This window comes from Sphaeramia orbicularis, chromosome 19 (assembly GCF_902148855.1).
Source record: "Sphaeramia orbicularis chromosome 19, fSphaOr1.1, whole genome shotgun sequence".
In the NCBI taxonomy this organism is placed as follows: Eukaryota; Metazoa; Chordata; class Actinopteri; order Kurtiformes; family Apogonidae; genus Sphaeramia; species Sphaeramia orbicularis.
In genome coordinates this window covers 5,155,665-5,179,501 of record NC_043975.1, presented here as the reverse complement: position 1 = coordinate 5,179,501, position 23,837 = coordinate 5,155,665, and the positions used below count along the sequence as shown (strand labels likewise).

Genomic DNA, 23,837 nt, shown 5'->3' with positions numbered 1-23,837 from the left:
ATTCTGGTTCAATAGTTGACGTTTTCTGGGTTTGTTAGTGGTGACACATCTACTCTAAACGACAGGATTCCCTTCTGTTTTTTCCCATTTTGTCATTATTATATTTCCAACTACTATATATATAACTCATTCATACTCTGTATTCTTATTTTAAGGTGGCACAGCATATGTCAGCCCACAAACAACCTGCAAAGCTGAATGGAAGAATGGTAACAGAGTTGTTAACCTTTGGATTGAACGAAGCTTTAATTGCTGTACTTGGTAGAACACATAAATAATCAAGTAACGCAGTGTCTGTGTCTTTGGACAGGAGCTGCATGAACTCATATTGAAGGAAAAATGAGAATAACCTGTAGAAATCATTTATTTACCTTTCATATCAGCGGCCAGTGTTAGTGTGTTTTGCCAGACCCGTTGCTACTGTATCTGGGAGACGACCACACATTGAATTCCTTCAGTTTCAGGCCGGTTTGAGGTAAATGCTTTGTCAGAACGGACGAGCTTCCTCCCAGCATGTAATATCCTGACTGGCGGTGTTGCGTTTTGCTGCGTCATTTCTTTTTTAGTCAAGCTAAGCCAAACTGATGTGTTTGCTGCGGTCGGCCACGGTTCAGGCTATAAACAGAAGTGTCTCCTCTCACATGCTTTCTTGACGTACTGTGATGTGTCTATAGGTCGACAGAGGTCCTGGCAGATAAGTAACATTTAAAGACTCAGAAATAGTTATTAGTTTGATCAAATCCACGGATCTGGACTCTGAATTCTAGGTACAGAGAGGTGTGAAATGGGTGTTAGGTGATCTGACAGGGTTATATTATGGATAAGCTTCATTAACCCTTAAGAGATTATTTCAGTGAAATGTGCTGCTGTGAATTGTCATCTGTTTCAGGTTCATAAAAGCTGCTGTAAGTATGTGTTTGTGTTCTTTTTCTTCAGTGGTTTTTTGCTTTATTGTGTGTTTTAGGGTCAAAACAGGTAGGGATGTCCCGTTCCAATCTAAAGATTGGTATAAGCTGCCGATCTGACACTTTTTAGAATATCTGATCAAATTTAGTCACCCCACCCACCCCAGGGCAGGTTGTAAACAAACGTCCTGCCCCCTCAAATTAAAGTTTCCAAAGGTAGGGAAAAGGAAAATTAGCTGCACAACAGTGGGAGGCTTAGAAGAATTAGTAAAGCGTCTATAAGTTTCACTTTCACTTTATGGTCCGGTAGTGATGCATGAGCTTTTTTTTCAGTGAGTTTTTTTTTTTTTTTTTTCAACCCACGTGGGCTTTTATGGAATTATTTGAGTAACCCGCTGATCTGTGCATCATTAACATACGGCACAGAATGCACCCGCATACAATACCTGGTCGGACCTGTCCATAGACACGCTTCAGCTGTGGCAAACATACGGCCCGTGGACCAAAACCGGCCTGCCAAAGGTTCTAATTTGTCCCACAGTACAGATTTGGAAAGTGCAAAAATGATCCTGAAGTTATTAAGAGTCAAAGGTGTCATACTTGTTTTAGTTCAGGTTCCACATTCAGCCCAATTGTGATCTCAAGTAAAATAATAGGATAATAACCTATAAGTAATGACTCCAAATGTAAATCAAAATTTCATTGTAAAAAGTTGGTATTGGCAAAACTAATCAAAAACAAACAAAAAAAAAATCGGATTGAAAGCCCAAAAAAAAATCCAGATCAGGACATCACTAAAAACAAGGTGAAATAATAGAAAAAGACAAATAGAGGAATTGAAGTTTCACAGGTTTTTACTAAATAAGGCACTTAGAATGTACATCAATAAGAGATTTCAGATGATGAACATGAACTGTGAACTGGAACACACTGAACAACAACAAGGTTTTGAATTTGGGCCCAGTAGTTTTTGTTTCAGGGCTCTTTTTGTCTAAATCAGTCCAGCTGCTTTTTGGCACTTGGTTGAACTCTACAAAGCAGTTACACGGTTGAAACTCTGTAAAAATACACTGGAAAAAAAAAAAACCTTAAAGGAAAATCATGACATTGCAAAAAAGTAAAAGTAAAAGCAAAAAACAAGGAAAATAGTGTAAAAAAGAAAAAAAAAAGCCAGAACCATCTATTTTTACGGTGAGTCAGTCTCACTCACTGCTCTGTGTTTTATCACCCATTCCACAGGTGGTGGGGGGTGAACTGAGCATGCTCAAATGTCTATGGAAAGAACAAGGTCTATTCTATCATTGCGTTTGGAAATTACTCCTATTGAACGAATTTTTATGAATATTTAAAATAAATCATACATTCAGAACGTTCACCACAGACACATTAGGAGTTAAAGGGTTGAATAAACAACAAACACCACTGTCTAAACTTTAATTCTATAGTAAATTAACTTTCAATGGCCTCAGTACCAGTGTAATTACTAAATTCTACATTTGACCGTCAGTTTTGACTAATTCTTTTGTGTCCGTCAGCAACGTAAGTGTTTGTCTTTGCAGAAGTTTGTGAAACTTGGTGTTTTACTATCACTGAGGAAATACAGTCATCACAACATGAGACAGCAAAGTATTACAATAATTCTGTGTGTCTGGTTTCACGTACACCGATTCTTTGTTTGAGTCGCATTACAAAACCCAACCTGCTACAGATCTTTATGTCACAAAGAGAACTAAACTGTAAATAGAAACCGAGATGAGACAAAATAGACCACATATGGCCGGTTACTGTCGGTAATTAATAGCAAACACTTCAAGCTGCCATGGAGCACGGTTGGGGAAATGTGGATTGAATGTTTGATTTATCCATGAGGGTATTTATCTCAGATTTCTTCTAGTCATTGTTTAAACATTACAATAATATCTCTCAGAAATGTGGAGTATTTAGTCAGATATCACACCACACCTAAAGGCCTCCATAAACTTCTAATAGATTGGCTGTAACTGATATTTTACAAAAGGAAGACCTGTGATTATTATCATTATTTTACCTCAAAAATGACCTGATCTTTGGGCCAGACCACTTCTTGAAATGCGCTAAAACAGGGGTGTCAAACATGCAGCCCCTAGGCCAAATCCGGCCCGCCAAAGGATCCAGTCAGGCCTGTGGGGTGAATCTACAAAGTGCAAAAATTACACTGAAGATATTAACAGTCAAGGGTGTGGAACCTGTTTTAGTTCAGGTTCCACATACAGTCCAAAAGTAAAATATCATAATAACCTATAAATAATGACAACTGCAAAATTTCTTCTTAGTTTCATGTGGAAAAAAAATAACATTACACTATGAAAATATTTCCATTTACAAATTATCCTTTAATGATAAAATGTGAACAACCTGAACAAATATGAACCTGAAATGTCTAAAGAAAATTCTGTGCAATTTTAGCAATATTCTGCCTGTTACTAAATGTTTTGTACATTTGTACCATTTCCACTGATCTGTAAGTTGTGTTAATAACAAGTTGAGATGTAATATTGTCAAAATATTTCTTATTTTAGTTCCTGTATTCTGGCTGTTTCTAAATGTTTTGTGTGTTTGTAGATCCACTGTGATCTGTAATTTGTAACGTACATGTGTAAATGATGAACTGAGGCAGAATATTATTATAATTGCTTATTTTTCTGAAGGAATTTCAGGTTGTTCATGTAGTTTTTAAAGGATAGTTTGTAGATGTGAACATTTTCATAATGTAATTTGGCCTTTTTTCACTCTAAAACAGAGAAAAGTTTGGATTTGTCATCATTTATAGGTTATTATTAGGGATGCACCAATACCAATACGAGTATCGGCATCAGTTCTGATACTCAGTGTGTGTACTTGTACTCGTAAAAGATGTCCGATACAAATGCACCGATACCACTTACAGCCGTTTTACATTCACAGTTCAGTGCAGCAGGTACACGGCGGTGGAATAATGTGTGGGGAGTGTGAAGAGTGTGGAGATTTTTCAAAATAAATGATGGTGATAAAAGTAACGCTGACTGCAAGTAACGATAAAGACACAGACAGATACAGACGCAGCGTTCTGTCCGTCCTCTGCGTATATTCCATCCGTTTTCCGGGGGCTGGCAGATGCATACCCAGAATGAGAATACCAGTGGGAGTACGGAGCAGTGCGGACCCCCGCCAGCGGAAGTGAAAACCAAACTTATCACTCATTTCTCTTTTCTCTTCCTGCTGAAGCTTCGTTTTTAAACCTTACCAGTGAAAACGCTGCAATATTAGTATCACATTAGTGTTGCCTCTGTCGTCTCCATGTTTGTTATTACTGACTTTCTTCTTCTTCTTCTTCTTCTTCTCATAAAACTTTACTCTTCTTTGTGGTATTTGTCCAGTATGGTTAATTCAGAGCGGCGCCCCCTGGTGGATTAATTGAGAAACGCTCATTCCAACACATTAAATGTCAGTAGCAGCACTTTTTTTCCAGTCAGACTAATGACAACGACAATAAAGCACATTTACAAAAGGAAGTAACAACTGGAATGGGATTATTAAGTACTTGTATCAGTACTCGGTATCGGCAAGTACTCAAATGTAAGTACTCGTACTCGTACTCGTACTCGGTCTGGAAAAAAGTGGTATCGGTGCATCCCTAGTCATTATTTCTAGATTATTATGTTATTATTTTACCGGTCCGGTCTACTTCAGATCAAATTGGACTGAATATGGAATCTGGACAAAAATGAGTATGACGCCCCTTCCCTAAAACAACCAGTAATGCTTGACAATAGTTTAACAGTCTTCTGATGCATTCATAGATGCTCACTGTTCGTCAGGGAGCCTCGATATTAAAATCCTAAATTGTACAATCCCTCGGTCTCAGGCGGTCTGCAGAGTTAACCCACTTGTAAACTCCACCATATTGATGTGTACACTGTGAGTTAACCTCGCTGGAAGGATAGTCTTAACTGTCTTGTGCGAGCGTTGCTTTCAGAGCTCTCTGCAGCATTACATAATCCCCCGTCCTTCCACTTCCCTCTTCATCGCCAGTGGTTTTTGGCAGCCGTGCGCGTCTGAGCATCAGGGGGTGTTGGTTTCGACCTGCGGTTACAACACGGGTGACGGCAGTTCCGAGGGGGTTAAGTGGCTGAGAGTCGCTGGTTTCACTCTGATGTCTCTATTAAACTACTCCCAGGATTTCTATGCGTGTGTGTATGTGTGTGTTTGTTTTCCCAGCTGTCTATTGCACCACCGCCAGCCAAAGAAATCTCATAGTATCTGCATGTGTTCTCGCAGTCTGCATGTCTCCTTTCAGGGTCTGGCTGCTCAGACTGTTTAATGGATAGATGATGCAACTCCCCTTTTCTCTCCCTACCAGGCAACTGTGTGTGTTAGAGAAAGAGACACGGAGAGGGGGATGTCGCTGAATGAAGCTTAGCCTGGATGTTTGCACTGCAGGGTGGGTGGTTGCTAGGCAATGGCAGTGTGTTTGTTTTATTTTTAGAGAGAATCACTGCTGGTGAACATAACAGATTTCTCTTTCTCTCACACACGTACGGGAGCACACTTTCTTACCCTACAAGTCGATATAAGCCACTCGTGAGCCGTAGAGAGTGCGGTATTGACAAGAGGAATGATCCTGTAGCTGGAAAGCAGCAGAAATGTGAATGGCCTGGCCCACTGCCCCACCCTGGACATGAAATCTAAACCGGCCCGGCGTATTTATAGAGCGTCTTTTTCTCGCACATAGACTATGACACTGCACACATGCGCAGAGCTCGCACAAAACACTCCTCTGAAACCAGCTGTACTCACTCCTTGTATGTACCAGCCTTTTTTGGGCACATGCCTGTCATGCTGTTTGTACACTCATATAATACAGAGTGAGGAATCAATATCTGGGGGGGGGGGGATATACTCGATGTGCTTTTGATTCTTATCGCTTCCTATTGATCGGGATATCTCCTGAGTGCTGCTACTCCAACCAAGCAAGACATAAGTAGCTCCGAGCTGCAGCAGTTCCTGACATTTAGGTCAGAATTGATCGGTTTGTTGGGAAAATATAGATTAGGTCAGAAAGGCCGGGGTTATGGTGTACGGCGGTTAAACGTCTCAAGAATTTAGCTGGTACTACTCAGATCTGCTGCATGTGTGTTCAGGTTATGAGTCCTATGTTGATTACCACTGCTGATTAATCTGTGAAGTGTTTTCTTTACTCATTATTTGGCCTATAAATGATAAAGACCACGAGTTAATTGAACTTCCTGTTTGTCTGATCAACAGTCCAAAGCTGAAAAGATACTCCGTCTAGTACAGAATGCACAAAAACTCTAGACTTGTTTGGTCTTTTTCTTTTACTGTATGTTGTGTTCAGTAACAAACTTTCCGGGAAGATCCTTATGTGACACTGAATAAGTTTACATTCATTCAGAGGTCGCGTTAATTGAAAATATTCCGTCATTGATGGATTAATGGTTGATTAAAGATGATTGAAAATTCTGAAGGCTGTTCGTCATTTTGACAGATTAAAAAAGAAAGTTTTCACAAAACACTGTGAACACACTGCTCGCAGGATTGCTGGTCTGTCTCTTAACAAGGAATCCAACAGTCCATAACAGTATCCTACCTGTATAGAACCCTACAGGGCCACCATTTACCTCTACACTGAATACAACCCCGGGTCTTCTGTCAAATTACTCACCGTTAGTTCACCTGTAGTGCCCCCCCGTCTGGTTTGTGGCCAGTGTGCATTTTAATCAGTCATTGTCAAGTCTTGTCTCATTGTTTAGCTGACTTTAACCAAAATTATATGGTACTTTAGTAGCTCAAAATGTCAAGACAGCTGAGTCTCCTAAGTTATTTTAAAAAGCCCAGTAAATGTGATGGCATTGATAAACGCAGTGAAAAAACAGGGACTGATGTGGTGGAAGATGAAGGACAGATAAGTAATACGCCAGTTCTCATGGTATTTGGTGCGCTATACATATGCATTTTCTACCTTTTGTGTGTTCTTCAACACCATTTGATGGCGTGTCAATTTACGCCAAGATCTCTGGTTCACATACCCCTAACCCTCAGTACGTGGTATTTGATGCAGTGTGAACATACATGCGGAAAGCCTATAATGCATACAGATAACATGCCAGTTAAAAGTGGTGAGTATATTTACGCACGTCATGATATCACATTGGCTTATCATCCATCATTTAGGTGTTTTTGAACATTACATACTACTAAATATATCTCATTATCATTAACAAATTAAATTTGAAGTGATGGATAATAATGTGTTATGACAGAATTTTTACGACCCTGACAGCAAAAATGTCTAGCACAACCTCTGATGTCAATATTCAGTGTAATCCTTCTGTTCTGAACATGAAAATATTCAGAATTTGATCTGTCACATAAACAGCATATTACGTTTAGATATTTCAGATGGGTCTTATTCCAAATGAAGCATTTTCTGATTGAGACATAACAGATTTTCAGTCATTATTTAGTTTTTTGGAGTAGGTATATGCTGTGTCCAAAATAATAAGTGTCTCAGTTGGAGTTTAATGGTCAGTTCTGTGCTGTGTTTTTTTTTTTTTTTTCAGACTGGGTTAAAGATGAGTCCTGAAAATAAAAGCCCACACTTCTGATCAGGAAGAGAAATATGAGAAAAGACCTGGATATCAGTGGGTTTTTGGACACATAAATATGATGACATCATTGTTTTCAATCAGAATCAAAACACTTTATTAATCCCAGTTGGAAGTTGTGTGTCACGGTATCTCCATTCATGTATAATATAAAGTAGCAGGAAAGATATTATCAATACAGCTGAAAAGAATATATATAAAGCTCTAAATATATAAACATAGCTTTGAATAGATACCAAATATACATATTAACAACACAATTAGAACAGCACAATATGTACCTGACAATATATTATCAATATGATAATGAAAGAAGTGTACATGAATAAGAGTGCAAAAATATTATTGCGTTATTAAAAATTATGTGGTTATGAGTAATTAAACAGTAAGTAAACAATAAGGTGGTTGAAGGACTTATAGAGGTATGGTCAACCAGTGGGGAAGCTTTGTAGGAATATTCTCAGAATAAAGACCTCCAGAAGTAGTGGAAAAAGACAAGAACACTTCTCGAAACTAGATAAGAAATAGCTACTGGAAATCTGATCCCACCATTGCTGCTCTTATAAACTGCAGTAAATGTAAACGCTGATATGTTAAAAAGATGACAGACAGTTGTCAGGACAGACAAACCTCCACATACTCATCTGTACACTCAGTTATTCTCATTTCACATCCTGATGTACTCTGGCATTTTTCTACCTGCAAGTGAGCTAATAGTTTGTTTACTAGAAGAAAAGAGGATCTGTGTGTGCAAAGAAGCTTTACAGATGCCGTATAATCCTCAACTGGGCTGTCTTTGTCTTGTAGTCAGGGTCTGTGGCTCCCATAGTCCATCACGTAATGAATTCGCTCCATGTGTGTAATTAATCACAGTCTGAAGTAACCTCATGTGGCACCGTACGACTGCTGATTAACTTCTTATGGAGGAATACGTGAGGTTTTGATTGAGTGATGCTGTCAGTTCAGTTCATGATCATTTAGGTTTTTCTTCTGAATACCACACTGCATATAGTCGAAAATGGATTTATCACCTTAGCCAGAAGTAAATCTTCCAGTTTCTGACCTTTTTTTTTTTAACAGTTTTCATCTGTTATAAGTGTTTTTCTGTGTTATTTCCTGTATGTTTTCTTCTAAAGGTTCTTTATTTCTTGTTCATGTGCTTCTGTGAAGACATTAGCCGGCTGTATTTCTAAGTTAACAGTATCTATTAATGTAGAGTGTTGCACCAGTGGAGGAGTAAAGAGGCCTTGAAGAACTCGAGAGCAATCGTTAGGATTTTGTGGAAAATTCAATCGAGTACCTCTACGGAGAAATTCGTGTATTGTGGCTGTTACCATGGATACAAGGAGCCGAGACGGTTGTTGGCTTGGTAATGGAGTTAGCCATGACTGGCTCCAGCATCAGTTACATTCTAATAGACTCGCAAGACATGTCCAACTGTTCTACAGTGCATAGTTAACCCTTTAACCCCTGACGTGTCTGTGGTGAGCGTTCTGAGTATACAATTAAAAAAAAAAAAAAAATTCATCAAACTTCAAACGTTTGCTCTATAAACAAAATTTCAAAACAGGCTGATAGAATAGACCTTGTTCTTTCCAGAGACATCTGAGCATGGTCAGTGCACACAGCCCCCCGCCTCCCGTTGCCTGTGTAGTGTGTGTGGGGGTGGGGGGCACAGCTGTGAATGAGACTGACTCGGTATTAAAATAGATGGTTTGCACTTTCTTTTTTTGTTTACACTGTTGTTTTTTGTTTTTACTGTTGTTTACAGTGTTGTGATTTTCCCTTTTTTTTTTTTTTTTTTTTTTTTTTTTACTGTTTTTACAGAGTTTTGACCGTGAAACTGCTTACTGAAGTTCAACCAGGTGTCAAAAAGCAGCTGGACTGATTTAGAAAAAAAGAGCCCAAAACAAAAAGTACTGGGCCCAAATTCAAATCCTTGTCGTCGTTCAGTGTGTTCTAGTTCACAGTTCATGTTCAACATCCTAAATCTCTTATTGATGTACATTCTGAGTGCCTTATCTAGTCAAAACCTGTCAAACATCCGTTCCTCTTTCTGTCTTTTTCTGTTATTCCACCATGTTTTGACCCTAAAACACACAGTAAAACAAAACCACTGAAGAAAAGGAACACAAGCACATACTCACAGCACCTTTTATGAACCTGAAACACACGACAGTTCGCAGCAGCGCGTTTCATCAAAATAGTCTCGGGTTAAAGGGTTAAACATAAACTAGTTAACAGAATATGTAACAAAAAAAAAGGAAGTATAACATCTCCATGTCTTCCGTGTGTTTCTTTTTGTTGTTTATCCAGCTATAGGCAGCAATGGGTGCATTCCTGGACAAACCGAAGACTGAGAAGCATAGTGCCCACGGTGAGGGCAACGGGCTGCGCTATGGCCTGAGCTCCATGCAGGGCTGGCGGGTGGAGATGGAGGACGCACACACAGCTGTGGTGGGCCTCCCCCATGGACTCACCGACTGGTCCTTCTTTGCTGTCTACGACGGCCACGCCGGCTCCCGGGTGGCCAACTACTGCTCTGGCCACCTGCTGGAACACATCTTGTCGGGAGGGGCTGACTTTGGTTCGGGCCCCTGCTCCGTGGAGGGTGTGAAGGACGGCATCCGCTCAGGCTTCCTGAACATTGACGAGTACATGCGCAGCTTCGCGGACCTGCGGCAGGGCCTGGACCGCAGCGGATCCACAGCCGTGTGCGTGTTGCTTAGCCCCACCCACCTCTACTTCATTAACTGCGGCGACTCGCGGGCCGTGCTGAGTCGAGACGCCAAGGTGGGCTTCTCCACCCAGGACCACAAGCCCTGCAACCCACGTGAAAAGGAACGCATCCAAAACGCCGGAGGCTCGGTCATGATTCAAAGGGTCAACGGCTCCCTGGCTGTGTCCCGGGCCCTGGGGGACTACGACTACAAATGTGTGGATGGTAAGGGCCCCACGGAGCAGCTGGTGAGCCCCGAGCCCGAGGTGTGTGTTTTGGAGCGGGCGGCTGAAGGAGACGAGTTTGTGGTGCTGGCATGCGACGGCATCTGGGACGTCATGTCCAACGAGGAGCTGTGTGAGTTTGTCCGCTCACGACTAATGGTGTGTGACGACCTGGAGAAGGTGTGTAACTCAGTGGTGGACACCTGTCTGCATAAGGTAAGACTCCAGAAACACACACACATTACAGCCTCCTAATTAAGGGTGTTATTTTTGTAAATGTACGTATAGAAACAAAGTTATCTGTTTGTCAGTGTTGTCAGTGTTTAACCCATAAAGACCCAAACATCCACCACCGTCCAAATGTTTATACCTGTTGATCCACTAATTCTATCATTGTATGTAAATAATTGGTGTAAAATACAGTTATTCATCTTTTCATGATCATCAAATTTGGACGTTCAGAGGCTCTGTAGTGAACATAGAAACATCGTCATCTTCTACAACATTGATTGACCAGTAAAACTCATGGACTTTGATCAGTGACAGTGGATGGACACACTGGGTTTATGTTCAGTTAATGATTATGTTACTGAAAAAGTCACTTTTTCTTCAGTTTCCTCTGTTTCTGATATAATGACCCTCAACTGTAATCTGAGCTTTTATGAACATCTATGTGATCAGTATGTTAAATATTGGAAAATACCTGATTTGGTAAAATGCATTATATTATAATTAATGTTAATGAATCACTTAGGAAATGTTATAGATAGAGAAGAAATCATTTGGGAACTGCCACAAAAGTAGCACTGGGTCTTTATGGGTTAAGTTTATGTAAACTTTCTGGGTGTGGATTTGTTGTGGTTATGCTGAAGATTTCTTATAAATCTATTATATAATTCCCAAACTGCTTAATCAGGTATCATGACAATGTCTCTGATCAATAAGTCGATATATTCAGTTTACTTCTATATCATTCTGTGTTTATATCTACATGTCTGTTCTACATCAGGTGTCAGTTCACTGTAGGCCCATAATTTACTCAGATTTAAGCACCTACAACACAACTGATGTATGAAGAAACATGAAAATCCACAGAATGAGCAGAAGACATACTCCTTGTCAAACTGTGTACCTTTATCGTCACCACTTGAATATCCTTTGGGGATGTAGAGTCGCGGAAAAAATTATTTGACCACTTCAGTTTTGTGTTCATTTTACTGTCTGGTACAACTAAAGGTACATTTGTTTGGACAAAAATAGCTCATAATAGTTTAATTTCAGAGCTGGTATCTATCCATTTTCCATGTTTTCTTGATAATAACCAAAATCACTTCAGTTCTTCCATTAATATCTGTAGCATTGTACTGACAAAAACAGTGCTTTTAGACATTCCATGTTTTCTTTTCTGTCTGTTTTAGTCACATGATACACACAGGAGTTAGTACTGGATTGCAAAACCATTGTTTTTGATGACTTTTGATGGTCTAATCATTTTTTCCGTGATTGTAAAGTCTTAAAAATGAGTGTTTTATTCCTCTAACACCACAGTGAGTTGGGTCTGATACCAGTTCCCAGGCTTTAGGTTTTGGGTACTGATGCTGCCTTCAGGTACTATCGGGAAAATGATCCTTTCCACTTGTTTATTGAAAAGTACAAGTGCGTTTGTTGTTTTAGTGAAATGAAAAATGGCTGAAACACAATTTATCATGACCTGATACCTGGGTAAAACAGTTTTGGACATGTTAACTCATCTGCTACATCATTTTTATTTTTCATTTTTTTTTGCAAATTGTGTGTACTATAAATATGCAAAATCATCCGCTAACAGCAGCAGAATGTTAATAAAAGCATTGTTTATCATTCGCCGTGAATCCCTCGTTGTTCTCCACCAGGTTGAAAAGTTCAAAGATTATTTTCATCTCGTGGATCAAATTTTTTCCCAGTTCTCCAGTGGAAGATACGATGTGCAATTTTCAAGTTCGTATCTAGTATTTACCATAATTCCCATAGCACGTGAAGGTAGGATAAGTACTGATCCTGAACTCAGACCCTGGGAATCAGAATCTGTATTAAAATAGAAAAACGCCTGTTTGTGCATCTCCACAGTGATTTACAACAGTTTAGTGTCCCTGACTTCATAGCTTCGGTCCTGCTCTCTCTCTCTCCATTCACTCCCTGCCTCTCTCGACCACTGCTGCTCTATATGCCTGTCATTCATTGTCTGCCTCCACATATCACATAACTCTGTATTCCTGAAGTTAGTGTAGTTTTAGACCAGGGGTGTCAAACTCATTTTAATGCAGGTTCCACATTCAGCCCAATATGGTCTAAAGTGGGCCGGACCTGGAAAATAATAACATAATAACGCATAAATAATATCAACCCAAAACTTTTTGCAATGTTTTACAGTGAAAAAAGATTAATTAATGTATGAAAATGTTTACGTCTACAAATGATCCTTGTGAATAACATGAACAACCTGAAATCGCTTTAAAAAAAAGGTGGAATTTTAACAAAATTATTCCTCAGTTTGTCATTTACATGTGTATTACAACTTACAGATCACAGTGGCTCTACAAATCCACAAAACATTTAACAGCATTAATTTTATTAAAATTACAATTATTTCTCTTACGTCATTTCAGGTTGTTCATATTTATTCAGGTTATTTAAATTTTTTGTGAAAGGAGAGTTTGTAATGAGTCAAAAAGCACTGTTAGCATACTAATCATTCCACATCTGTTTTTAAAAATTCATTTAGCCGCAACCATAATTGTTCAAATTGTAGGTCTAAGCAAGTACTTTAACATGCCATTAAGGAATAATAACCAAATATTTACTAAAAACATGAATTTATCATCATCGACAAAGTAACGGAGTGAGGAAAAATGCACAGCAATTATTCAAGGTTTGGGCAAAAATACCAAAAAGTGCTGTTCCTCAAGGAAAGTCCAAATATGTAACACATCACACTTTTCTTAATATATGAGAGTAGATTATATCCAAAAATGAAACTGATATCATTTTTATTTTAGTTTGAAAAGACATTAATTCATGGTAATGGAGTGAGGTGTTTGTTCAGTGTGATGCACCATAATAATAATAAAAGATTTTATTAAGATACTGATCAAATTATCAGTCTTTGGCGCCATTATGTTTCAGTACTATATTTAATACACATCTGTCTGCTGTTTTGTTTTATACTAATAACATTCAGAATTATTATAGTGTTTGATTATGAAATATGAGATTAGACACAGGCATATATTTAGAACATTTATTTACACATTGCTATTTATATTCTGAATTTATGCTGTATATACTCATTTACAACCTTTACTGTTCTTAATTTACCCTGTATTCTCATATTTTCATATATATTCAGTTGTAATTCGGGTACAGTTTTAGAAACTACAGATATATGTCTTTCATGCTGAATAATCAAAAATACTGTTATAGAGAAAAAAGAAATTGACCCTGATGTTCACTTTCACTTGGCCAGGCCCACATGTGGGTTGGTCATTATTTACTAGTTATTATGATGAAATTGAACTAGTCTGAATGTGGAACCTCAACTAAAATGACTGAACTAAACTGATCCTTGATTGTTAATGTCTTCAGTGTAAATTTGCATTTCATAAATTCATCCCGTGGGTCAGATTTGGACCCTTTGGCGTGCCGGTTTCAGCCCACGGACCACATGTTTGACACCCGTTTTCTGTAAACTCATCCTACCTTTGGATTTTTTGCTAACACATTTAACCCTGCTGTTGGTTTAGCTAACGTTGCTAGGAAACAAGATGTCAATCAAAACACAATGACACACCCACACAGCCTTGAGAAATCGTCTCAACAGCAGAATGAGCTGATTTAGGATGAGGTCGTTTTACGTCAACAATAATGAATGTTTTGTGTTTTGTGATATCATATGTACAATTCCATATTTCCAGAGACCCTTCATTTAAACATCATGTATTATATCTGTATGAATAATGACTGAATCTCCCCTGGACCCATGGAAGTAAAATCACATGTCATATATATATATATATATATATATATATATATATATATATATATATATATATATATATATATATATATATATATATATATATATATTCTATGTGAAATTTCAGCTGTGCCTCTTTTTGGTAAAACTGTAGGAAATTAGACATGAAGCGTTTAAGGTTTCCGTCTGAGTCAGTTTATGATCACATCAGTGTAAGAAATGCAGCGATATCAAAGAACATATCGCACTGCCCACGTGAAGGCGCATCAACACGTAGATAACACTTATCATGTGCAGAATAAGGTTATTTTGGGGTCATGTGTGTTTCCTCTGCTTCCATAGCGGCTCTGTCCCATAATGCCGCAGTTAAGCCCCTTGCTAAACTCCTGTCATGTGACCTGTTATATGATTAACTTTACATACAGAGCATTACATTTCCCAAACAGGCATTAACTTAAGAAGGTTTCCATAGTACTTTTTTATGTCTTTGAAGACACATTAATCAGTCCTTAGTCAGTCTTTATAGTGTGATGTGATTTATAAATGTGTAAAGTAGCATTAACCCTTCGTATCCTTCCCAGGGAGACCCTTCTTAACCCTGTAAAGTCTGAACTGTTAAGTCATTGACAGAAAATTCCAGTTTTTTGAAACTGGAGCCTTTATTGGTTCTTCTGAACAACCAGAATTATTTTTCAAATATCAATTTCCATGTATGAGTTTCAATTTTGTATCATTTGATTCATTGGGTCTCACTGCTCAGATATTATTTTTGAACAAACGAAAACATAATATAACACAAACATGTCTAACAAATTGGTAATTCCTTTTCAAAATTGGCAAAGTTCTTCTTCCTTCTACATTAATGACAGTCTTGTAGTGTCACTGGAAAAGCCTCTGGTGAACGATTTCCTCCCCCTGGTGGATTATCTGTGCATTGCATGTATCTAATTGTATACATCAGGTTTTTCAAGAAAAAAATATCACACTGATCATGTAGAGGGCTTCAAAACTCATCTATCAAATATGATACGTTTGGCATTACAGGCGTTAAACACCAAAAGTCTGCACGGCACCATAGTAATGTCAACATTTTTTCCCATACAGGTTGTTTTTTATATATTTTTTTGTATTTAATCAACTTGAGCTGTAAACAAAAACACCAAATACTCAACAACTGTCATTTTTTTACCCTTTAAATGCCATTTTTGTAATGGAAACAAACCATATTTTTTTGATGCAAAAAAAAAAAAAAAAGTTTTTGTTTTTAATATACAGCATAAAAAGTGGATTACTTATTTATTTTATTTGTGCAGCCTGGCATATGTCAATGATTAACACCAACATTGGTTCATATGCATTATTATATTTTTAAGCTAGGTAAAATGGTAAATGCTAAAATGTGTCTGTGCATTTTTAATCACTTTGTAGAAGGGTGTTAGTGTAAGAATTTAACATAATGCAGAATTTTAAAACTCAACAACAACTTTTGAATTCAGACCTTACTCAAATTGTGAAAAAAAAAAAAAAAAAGTGAAGTGCAAAATTTGTATAATAAGCTCACCTGGATACCGAAGGATGGATGGATAGATGGATGGATAGATAGATAGATAGATAGATAGATAGATAGATAGATAGATAGATAGATAGATAGATAGATAGATAGATAGATAGATAGATAGATAGATAGATAGATAGATAGATAGATAGATAGATAGATAGATTTTTTTTATTTCCACCTTGTTAAACATTCACAGGTCATACATGACACTTTTACATTTGCTTTTCTTGTCATGTTTGTTCAGGAGTAACAGAAGTATAAACTTATATGTTCCCATTACATACAACTCAAATGAATTAGTTTAATTAAAAAGCAAAAAAACACAAAACAACACAGCTATATTTCTGTAAACACAACAGTACCGTCCTGGATTAAACTGCTTTTCCTCATCCTTATATTTATTTAAAAATTTAAACTGATGTGTGTTTTTACTTGACTTCCATTCATCTGTTCCATAATTTAACCCTATTATTGAAACACATCCTTTTTAAAGTTGTTCTGATAACGTGTGTTTACATACTCAGCTCGTCCTCCTTCAATCTCTCAGAACAATTTCTGTATTTTATTTTGAGCTAATTTATGTCTTGCTTTAAATATTATTGTCACTGTTTTAAACTGAATCAGACCTGGAAGTTTTAGAGTTTGTAATCTTAAAAAAAGTTTGTTTGTATAATCCTGCATTATTTACCCGTCTAATGGCCTTTTTCTGCAGAATCATCCCCAAGTACAAACTCTTTTCCTGTCTTTTATCACTTATTCTGTGTCAAGACTCACACTTCCCAGAATCAGCCAGTGCAAAGCAGCCTGGTTATTTTTACCGTCCTGGATGGGTTATCTTAAGTAACAGCCGCTCTGTCATAAATCTGCTCCCTCGCCACCTATTGTGATCTGTGGAACAGAACGAGCACATGCACGTCGTTGGTTTAACCACAGTATTGACCGGTGATGGTGTGTTAGTTACATTACACAGCGCCCTTTTGGGTTGTGTGGCAGTGTTGTGTTATTTATTATTAACTTACTTGCATTCTCTTTTGTTCTCAGTTATTGTTATGGTTATTTTCTCAGCTTAGCGGTTCTCTGGGGGGAAAAGTGACGATGACAGATGGGGTCTGTGGAGGGCTTTTTTGTCTGACCAGCAGTCCATAACTGAACGTATTAATAATTCATTTATGTCTGTAAATGTAGTCCAGTAGGGAGGCTGTGCATAAACATTAGTAACCCAGTGTCTTCACAGTGAAGGTTAATGCAGGTTCTTCCTGTTCCACTCTTTAACAGCACCATGTGATAGATGCTGCCTTTTTCTATTCTGAGACATTTGGTTTTTTTACCTTCGTAGAGATCCATAGCAGGGTCATTTCAGTTAATAGTCGGAGCCTTTCAGGGGCGTCAAAGTCATTTTAATTCAGCTCGATTTGATCTCAAGCGGGTCACACCGGTAAAATAACAGGATAATCAACTATAAATAATTAAAAAAAAAACTTTTCTGTTTCTTTCAATGCAAAAAAAACCCGTTAAATTATGAAAATATTTACATTTACATACTACCCTTTGGCAAAAAAGATGTGAATACCCTCATAAAACTAGTGCTAAGTGCAGTTTTAACAATATTATGCCTCAAATGATCATTTATACATGTGCATTACACACAATGTTACACAAACATTTGTTAACAGGTATAATATTGTTAAAATTTTGGAGTTAAAATAAGAACAATTTCTACAATATCACATCTCGGCTTATTATTAACCCAACTTACAGATCATAGTGGATCTACAAATACTCAAAACATTTAGTAACAGGCAGAATATTGTTAAAATTACACATAATTTTCTTTAAACATTTCAGGTTGTTCATATTTGTTCAGGTTATTCTCATTTTATTGTTAAAGGATAATTTGTAAATGTCAATATTTTCATAGTTTGTTATTTTTTGACATTAAACCAGGAAGAAAGTTTAAAGTTGTCATTATTAATAGGTTGTTATGCTGTTACTTTACCAGAGATCACGTTGGTCTGTATGTGGTTAAGGAACTAAAATGCAAATGGATCCCACAGGTTGGATTGGAACCATTTGTGGGCCAGTTTTGGCCCATGGGGCGTATGTTTGACACCCCTGGTCTGGATGTTTGGGTTTAATTGGTGAGCAGTCATGAAAAAAAATATATTTGAGTACCCCTTGTTTTTGTCAATTTCTTGTTCATTTTAATGCCTGGTCCAACTAAAGGTACATTTGTTTGGACAAATATAATGATAACAAAAAAAGGCTCATAGTAGTTTAATTTCAGAGCTGATATCTATCCATTTTCCATGTTTTCTTGATAATAACCAAAATCACTTCAGTTCTTCCATCAGTACCTGTCATTGTACTGACAAAAACAGTGCTTTTAGACATTCCATGTTTTCTTTTGTGTCTGTTTTAGTCACATGATACACACAGGAGTTCGTACTGGATTGTATAACCACTGTTTTTGATGACTTTTGATGGTCTGATAAGTTTTCTGCAACTGTACAGGGGTTGGACAAAATAATGGAAACACCTTAAAAAATCAACAAAATATAATTTAATATGGTGTAGTTCCGCCTTTTGCGGCAATTACAGCCTCAGTTCTCAGAGGTATTGATTCATACAACTTGCGAATTGTTTCCAAAGGAATTTTAAGCCATTCTTCAGTTAGAATACCCTCCAACTCTTTTAGAGACGATGGCGGTGGAAATCGACGTCTTACTTGAATCTCTAAAACTGACCATAAATGCTCAATAATGTTGAGGTCTGGGGACTGTGCCGGCCATACGAGATGCTCAACTTCATTAGAATGTTCCTCATGCCATTCTTTAACAATTCTAGCTGTATGGATTGGGGCATTATCATCTTGAGGTGAAGGTGTTTCCATTATTTTGTCCAAGCCCTGTATGTTATCTGTAATAGACTGAAGAGAAGAAGTACATGTGGTATCTGTTGTGTAATTCATTTTGTGTGTGTCTGTGTGTGTGTGTGTCGTCCTGCAGGGGAGCAGGGACAACATGAGTGTGGTGCTGGTGTGTTTACCTGGCGCTCCCAAGATCTCAGAGGAGGCTGTGAAGAAAGAAGAGGAGTTGGATAAGTTCCTGGAGACACGTGTTGAAGGTTAGTGCGGGTCAACACCAGCGGAACCCAAACCCACTCATATACCGACAGAACGGACCCATCACCTGCATTTACATGGAGCTCAGTAAAATATATACAGAAAAATATTAGAACCAAATAATAACCATGTACTAACTTAATTTGTGTGTGTTCTTTTAGGGGTTTTTGAACATCTTGATAAAACATTTTCAACCCTCAAAGACCTAAACAACCACCAACAATCAAAACCATCTACTGATCTAAACTGTTTAATACCTGTTGATCCACTAATCTGATCAAGACATGTCAATAATTGGTGTGAAATTCAGTTTGTCATCCTTTGATGGTTTATTAAATATGACCCATTTGGACGTTCAGAGGCTCCGTAGTTACCGTGGAAACAGTCATCTTCTACAATATTGATTCACCAGTAAAACCCATGGAGTTGGATCACTGACAGTGGATGGAAACGCTAAATAATCAATAAAAAAAGGGCAAAAATGATTAAAAAACGTACTAAATAGTAAATAAAGCCAGGGAAAAAGCAGAAAATGTTCTAAAATAAAGTAAAAAATTTTCAAAGAAGCCACAAAATGAGCAAAAATAGCCCAAATAATGAATAAAATGAGCAAAAATTAATAATGAATCAACAAAACAAGTAACATGAATAAAGTAAGACACTAACTGAAGGAATTTGAAGAAAAAAAAATTAATAAACTTAAGTGAAAATGATCAAGTTCTGCAGCTTTAACTCACAACAGAACTAAATAACATGTCATTTTAATGAAACCAGTGACAGAATTTCACCGGCTCAGTACATGTACGTTACGTAATAAATAAAATGAACAACAATGAATAAAAAATTTACCAAATAATAAATAATGTGGGAAAAAAACTACAAAAATGAAAGTTAAAAAAAAAAAAGAATAAAATAAGCAACAAAATGAACAAAAACTGTCAAAGTGATCAATAAAATGCACAAATGTAATAATAAGTCAACAAATTAATCAGTAACAAGAACAAAATACGCCACAAACTGGACAAAATTGAAGATTAATAAATAAATGCCTTAATTAATTTAAGAAATAAAATTAAATAGGCAATAAAATTAACAAGTAAATAAATAAATGGATGGAATCAAAATGATTAAAAATGCTTGTTTTATATTCTGTTAATATATATTTTATTGTAAAGTCACTTTTTCTTCAGTTTTCAAGGTTTTTTTATATATAACCTTTGAATTTACTCTGCTTTTAGGACTTCATAATAATAATAATAAAGGATTATTATAGGAAAATTCCTGATTGACACACAAAAAAAATGCAAAATATAGACTGTCATATTATAATAAATGGTGATAAATCACTCAGGAAAAGGTTAAATGTAGAGAAAAATTAATTTGAAAGTTGCCGTAAAAAGAGTTTTCAGTCTTTAAGGGTTAAACTACATGATATCAGACGCTTTAGATCAGGTCATGTGTCTAAAATGTTTAATTCTAAATGTTTTAGTTCACATAAACACACATCAAATCACTTTTGTTTCATCCATGTAAACAGTTAAATGAGAATGACTGTACTCAGATTACACAAATGTCCATGTAACTATAGTTAATGTGTATTTGTAATTAAAACCTGAACCTTGTGGTGTGTATTATTGTGAATAATCAGGTACACTGTTCTTTAGTCCAGATCTTCAGTGCCGTTCTAAACGTTTTAAAGCTGAAGCAGCGACCACATACTGTGCTGCCTCTGTGTGTGCATAACCAGGACAAAATAAACATTCTTTAGGTAGTACAAATATTTGGAATCAGTCTGGTGCTGCAAATCACAGACACTCGTCTACCGGATTTTTTTTTTTTTTTTCTCTCTTTACAGTTGAGCTGCTACTCGAAAATGTTTTACAAAGTGAAAAGCAGCAGGTTTCTAAAGCGGTCCCGTCGCTGTATGAAGCCTTTTCTGTTGTTGTATGTTTGTGTTTAGAGCTGCTTGGAAACTGTGGAGAGGCTGGAGTCCCTGACCTGGTGTCTGTCCTGAGGAGCATCGCCTCAGAGAACATCCCCAACCTCCCACCAGGGGGGGGCCTGGCCAGCAAGTAAATATCAGACCCATTTACACACACTATATACAATACAAGTAATTAAATAATGGAAATGACTGTGGTGATGTTTAGACTGTACAGGGTGGGGAAGCAAAATTTACACTGAACATTTAGTTGTTTTTTCTCAGCAGGCACTATGTCAATTGTTTTGAAACCAAACATATATTGATGTCATAATCATACCTAACACTATTATCCATACCTTTTCAGAAACTTTTGCCCATATGAGTAATCAGGAAAGCAAACGTCAAAGAGTGTGTGATTTGCTGAATGCACTCGTCACACCAAAGGAGATTTCAAAAATAGTTGGAGTGTCCATAAAGACTGTTTAGAATGGAAAGAAGAGAATGACTATGAGCAAAACTATTACCAGAAAGTCTGGAAGATACTATTAAAGAAGAATGGAAGAAGTTGTCACCCCAATATTTGAGGAACACTTGCGCAAGTTTCAGGAAGCGTGTGAAGGCAGTTATTGAGAAAGGAGGACACATAGAATAAAAACATTTTCTATTATGGACATTTTCTTGTGGCAAATAAATTCTCATGACTTTCAATAAACTAATTGGTCATACACTGTCTTTCAATCCCTGCCTCAAAATCTTGTAAATTTTGCTTCCCCACCCTGTAGATGTCAGACTCATTTTAGTTCAGGTTTCACAGACAGTCTAATATGATCTCACCTTTATTATTTTTCTGTTGATATTTTTTCATTTTTCACTCATTTGTGTTTTTTTTTCTTGTCTTTTTCTCTGGACTCAATTTATGTTGCTGCTGTTAACTGTGAAATTTCCCCATGGTGGGATAAATAAAGTCTTATCTTATCTTATCTTATCTTATCTTATCTTATCTTATCTTATCTTATCTTATCCTAATTTAGCTTAATTTATCTTGAATTATTCTTATCTTATCCTAATTTATCTTATTTTGTTATCTTATTTTATCTTATGTTATCTGATGTAGGCACCGCTTCTTTTACTATAACAAACTCATAGCCACAGTCACAGTCACAAACCCTGGGCTGGTTTGTTGTAGTGACATGTTTGCTTGAAACAGTCTTGTGCAGTTATAGTATCTGAGTACTTTCAAATATAAATATGTGTGTAATAAGTTTTACACAAAGACAATCTAATCTAAATTATAGGGCAGTAACTTTCAACAGAATCTTACACTATATTGGGCCCAGGGGGATTAAATGTGAGCAGCACGTTATGTTTTTATTTGAGTAAATGTTCTTTATACAGTTTAATTTAGATGGACTCACTGCAGAGTCTGTCTGTTTGTTAACCCCGCCCCCCCAGAACCAGTCCCAGATGAGCCCAATCTTGTGACTAAATCTGATCTGATCTTCTAAAAAATGCCAGATCAGCAGCCAATGCTGATCCGTAGGTCGGATCGGGACATCTCTAGGCATTGAGGGGTGAAAGTGGGTCCTGAAGCCAGACCAGTAGAGAACCACTGCTCTAGATCATATGCAGAACACTTTTTAAAAAAAATATTTATTTTATTCAAGAAAGGAAAAATAATGTATAATGCATTTTAGATAGTGTCTTGAATTCTTTTTCTTAGTTTAACCAACCGAATCCCCTCCCTCCCACCCTTCTCACATACATACAAACTACCACTAAACATGAAACAAACCAAAAAAAAAAAAAAGGGGGGGGGGGGGCAATAATATAAATCATAATATGGGTAAATTAAATAAAGGACACTTTCACATGTTCTTTTGGGTATATGATGCTATGGGAGGGTGTTGAGCCTATCAACATACAAAATTAAGGGGTCCCACAGCTTATGGACCTTTCCAATAGATCCTCTGGTCAAGTACTTTATTTTTTCTAATTTTAGGAAAAACATCTAATTGCTAAACCAAACAGATGCTTTTGGTGGGTCAGGAGATTTCCACTCTAGACCTATTCTCCTACAGGCTATAAGGGAGTCTGTGGCCAATAAGAGCTCGTTAATTAGTACGCCAAAAAAGGCCATTTCTGCAGACGGCTTCACCTTAGTTTTAAATGTATTGTTAAAGGTGCGGGAGACTTTCGTGCCCAATTTTTCAGCAAATCTGTCAAACCTCAGTCATATCCTCAGTATCACGAATCTGTAAGTCTTTCTGTCATTACTCACCTGAATCTGTTGCATTACGGTGAACAGTTTCTTAGTGCCATCCACCATAAACAAACCATATGTTTACAAACAGAGCCTGTAGGTAACTCGGGCATCTTCAGAATTTTGTCACAACGTGCATTGTGGGAAGCTAAGGCTCATGCCGCCGCCTGACAGCGGTAGCACTACCATATAATATTATATGGATGAAAAAAAAAACACGACGCGGATACGGCTGGAGGAATATGCATAGTCTGAAGGGAGCTCCTGACGTTTCCACGTCGTGTCTGTAGCAGCTGTCAGACAGCGGCGCGAACTGGCGTTTCCCACAATGCACGTCGCGACAAAATTCCAAAGATGCCTGAGTTCCCTCCCAGCTCTGGATGTAAACACATGTTTTTTTTTTTTTGGTGGGTGGCACTTCGAAACTGTTCACCGTAATGCAAGAGATTCAGGTGAGCAATGACAGAAAG

General features: G+C 37.3%; 1 protein-coding gene across 2 annotated transcripts in view; it reads left to right on the top strand.

Annotated features, from left to right (window-relative positions):
* Positions 1-23,837, top strand: part of ppm1bb (protein phosphatase, Mg2+/Mn2+ dependent, 1Bb) — a 59,092-nt gene that overhangs the window by 11,058 nt on the left and 24,197 nt on the right. For both annotated transcript variants that reach the window (XM_030163651.1, XM_030163650.1), the window contains exons 2-4: positions 9,866-10,708; positions 19,068-19,185; positions 21,144-21,255. In XM_030163651.1, the coding sequence (XP_030019511.1) occupies positions 9,878-10,708; positions 19,068-19,185; positions 21,144-21,255 (1,061 nt within the window). In that variant the 5' untranslated portion in view covers positions 9,866-9,877. The remainder of the gene's footprint in view (positions 1-9,865; positions 10,709-19,067; positions 19,186-21,143; positions 21,256-23,837) is intronic.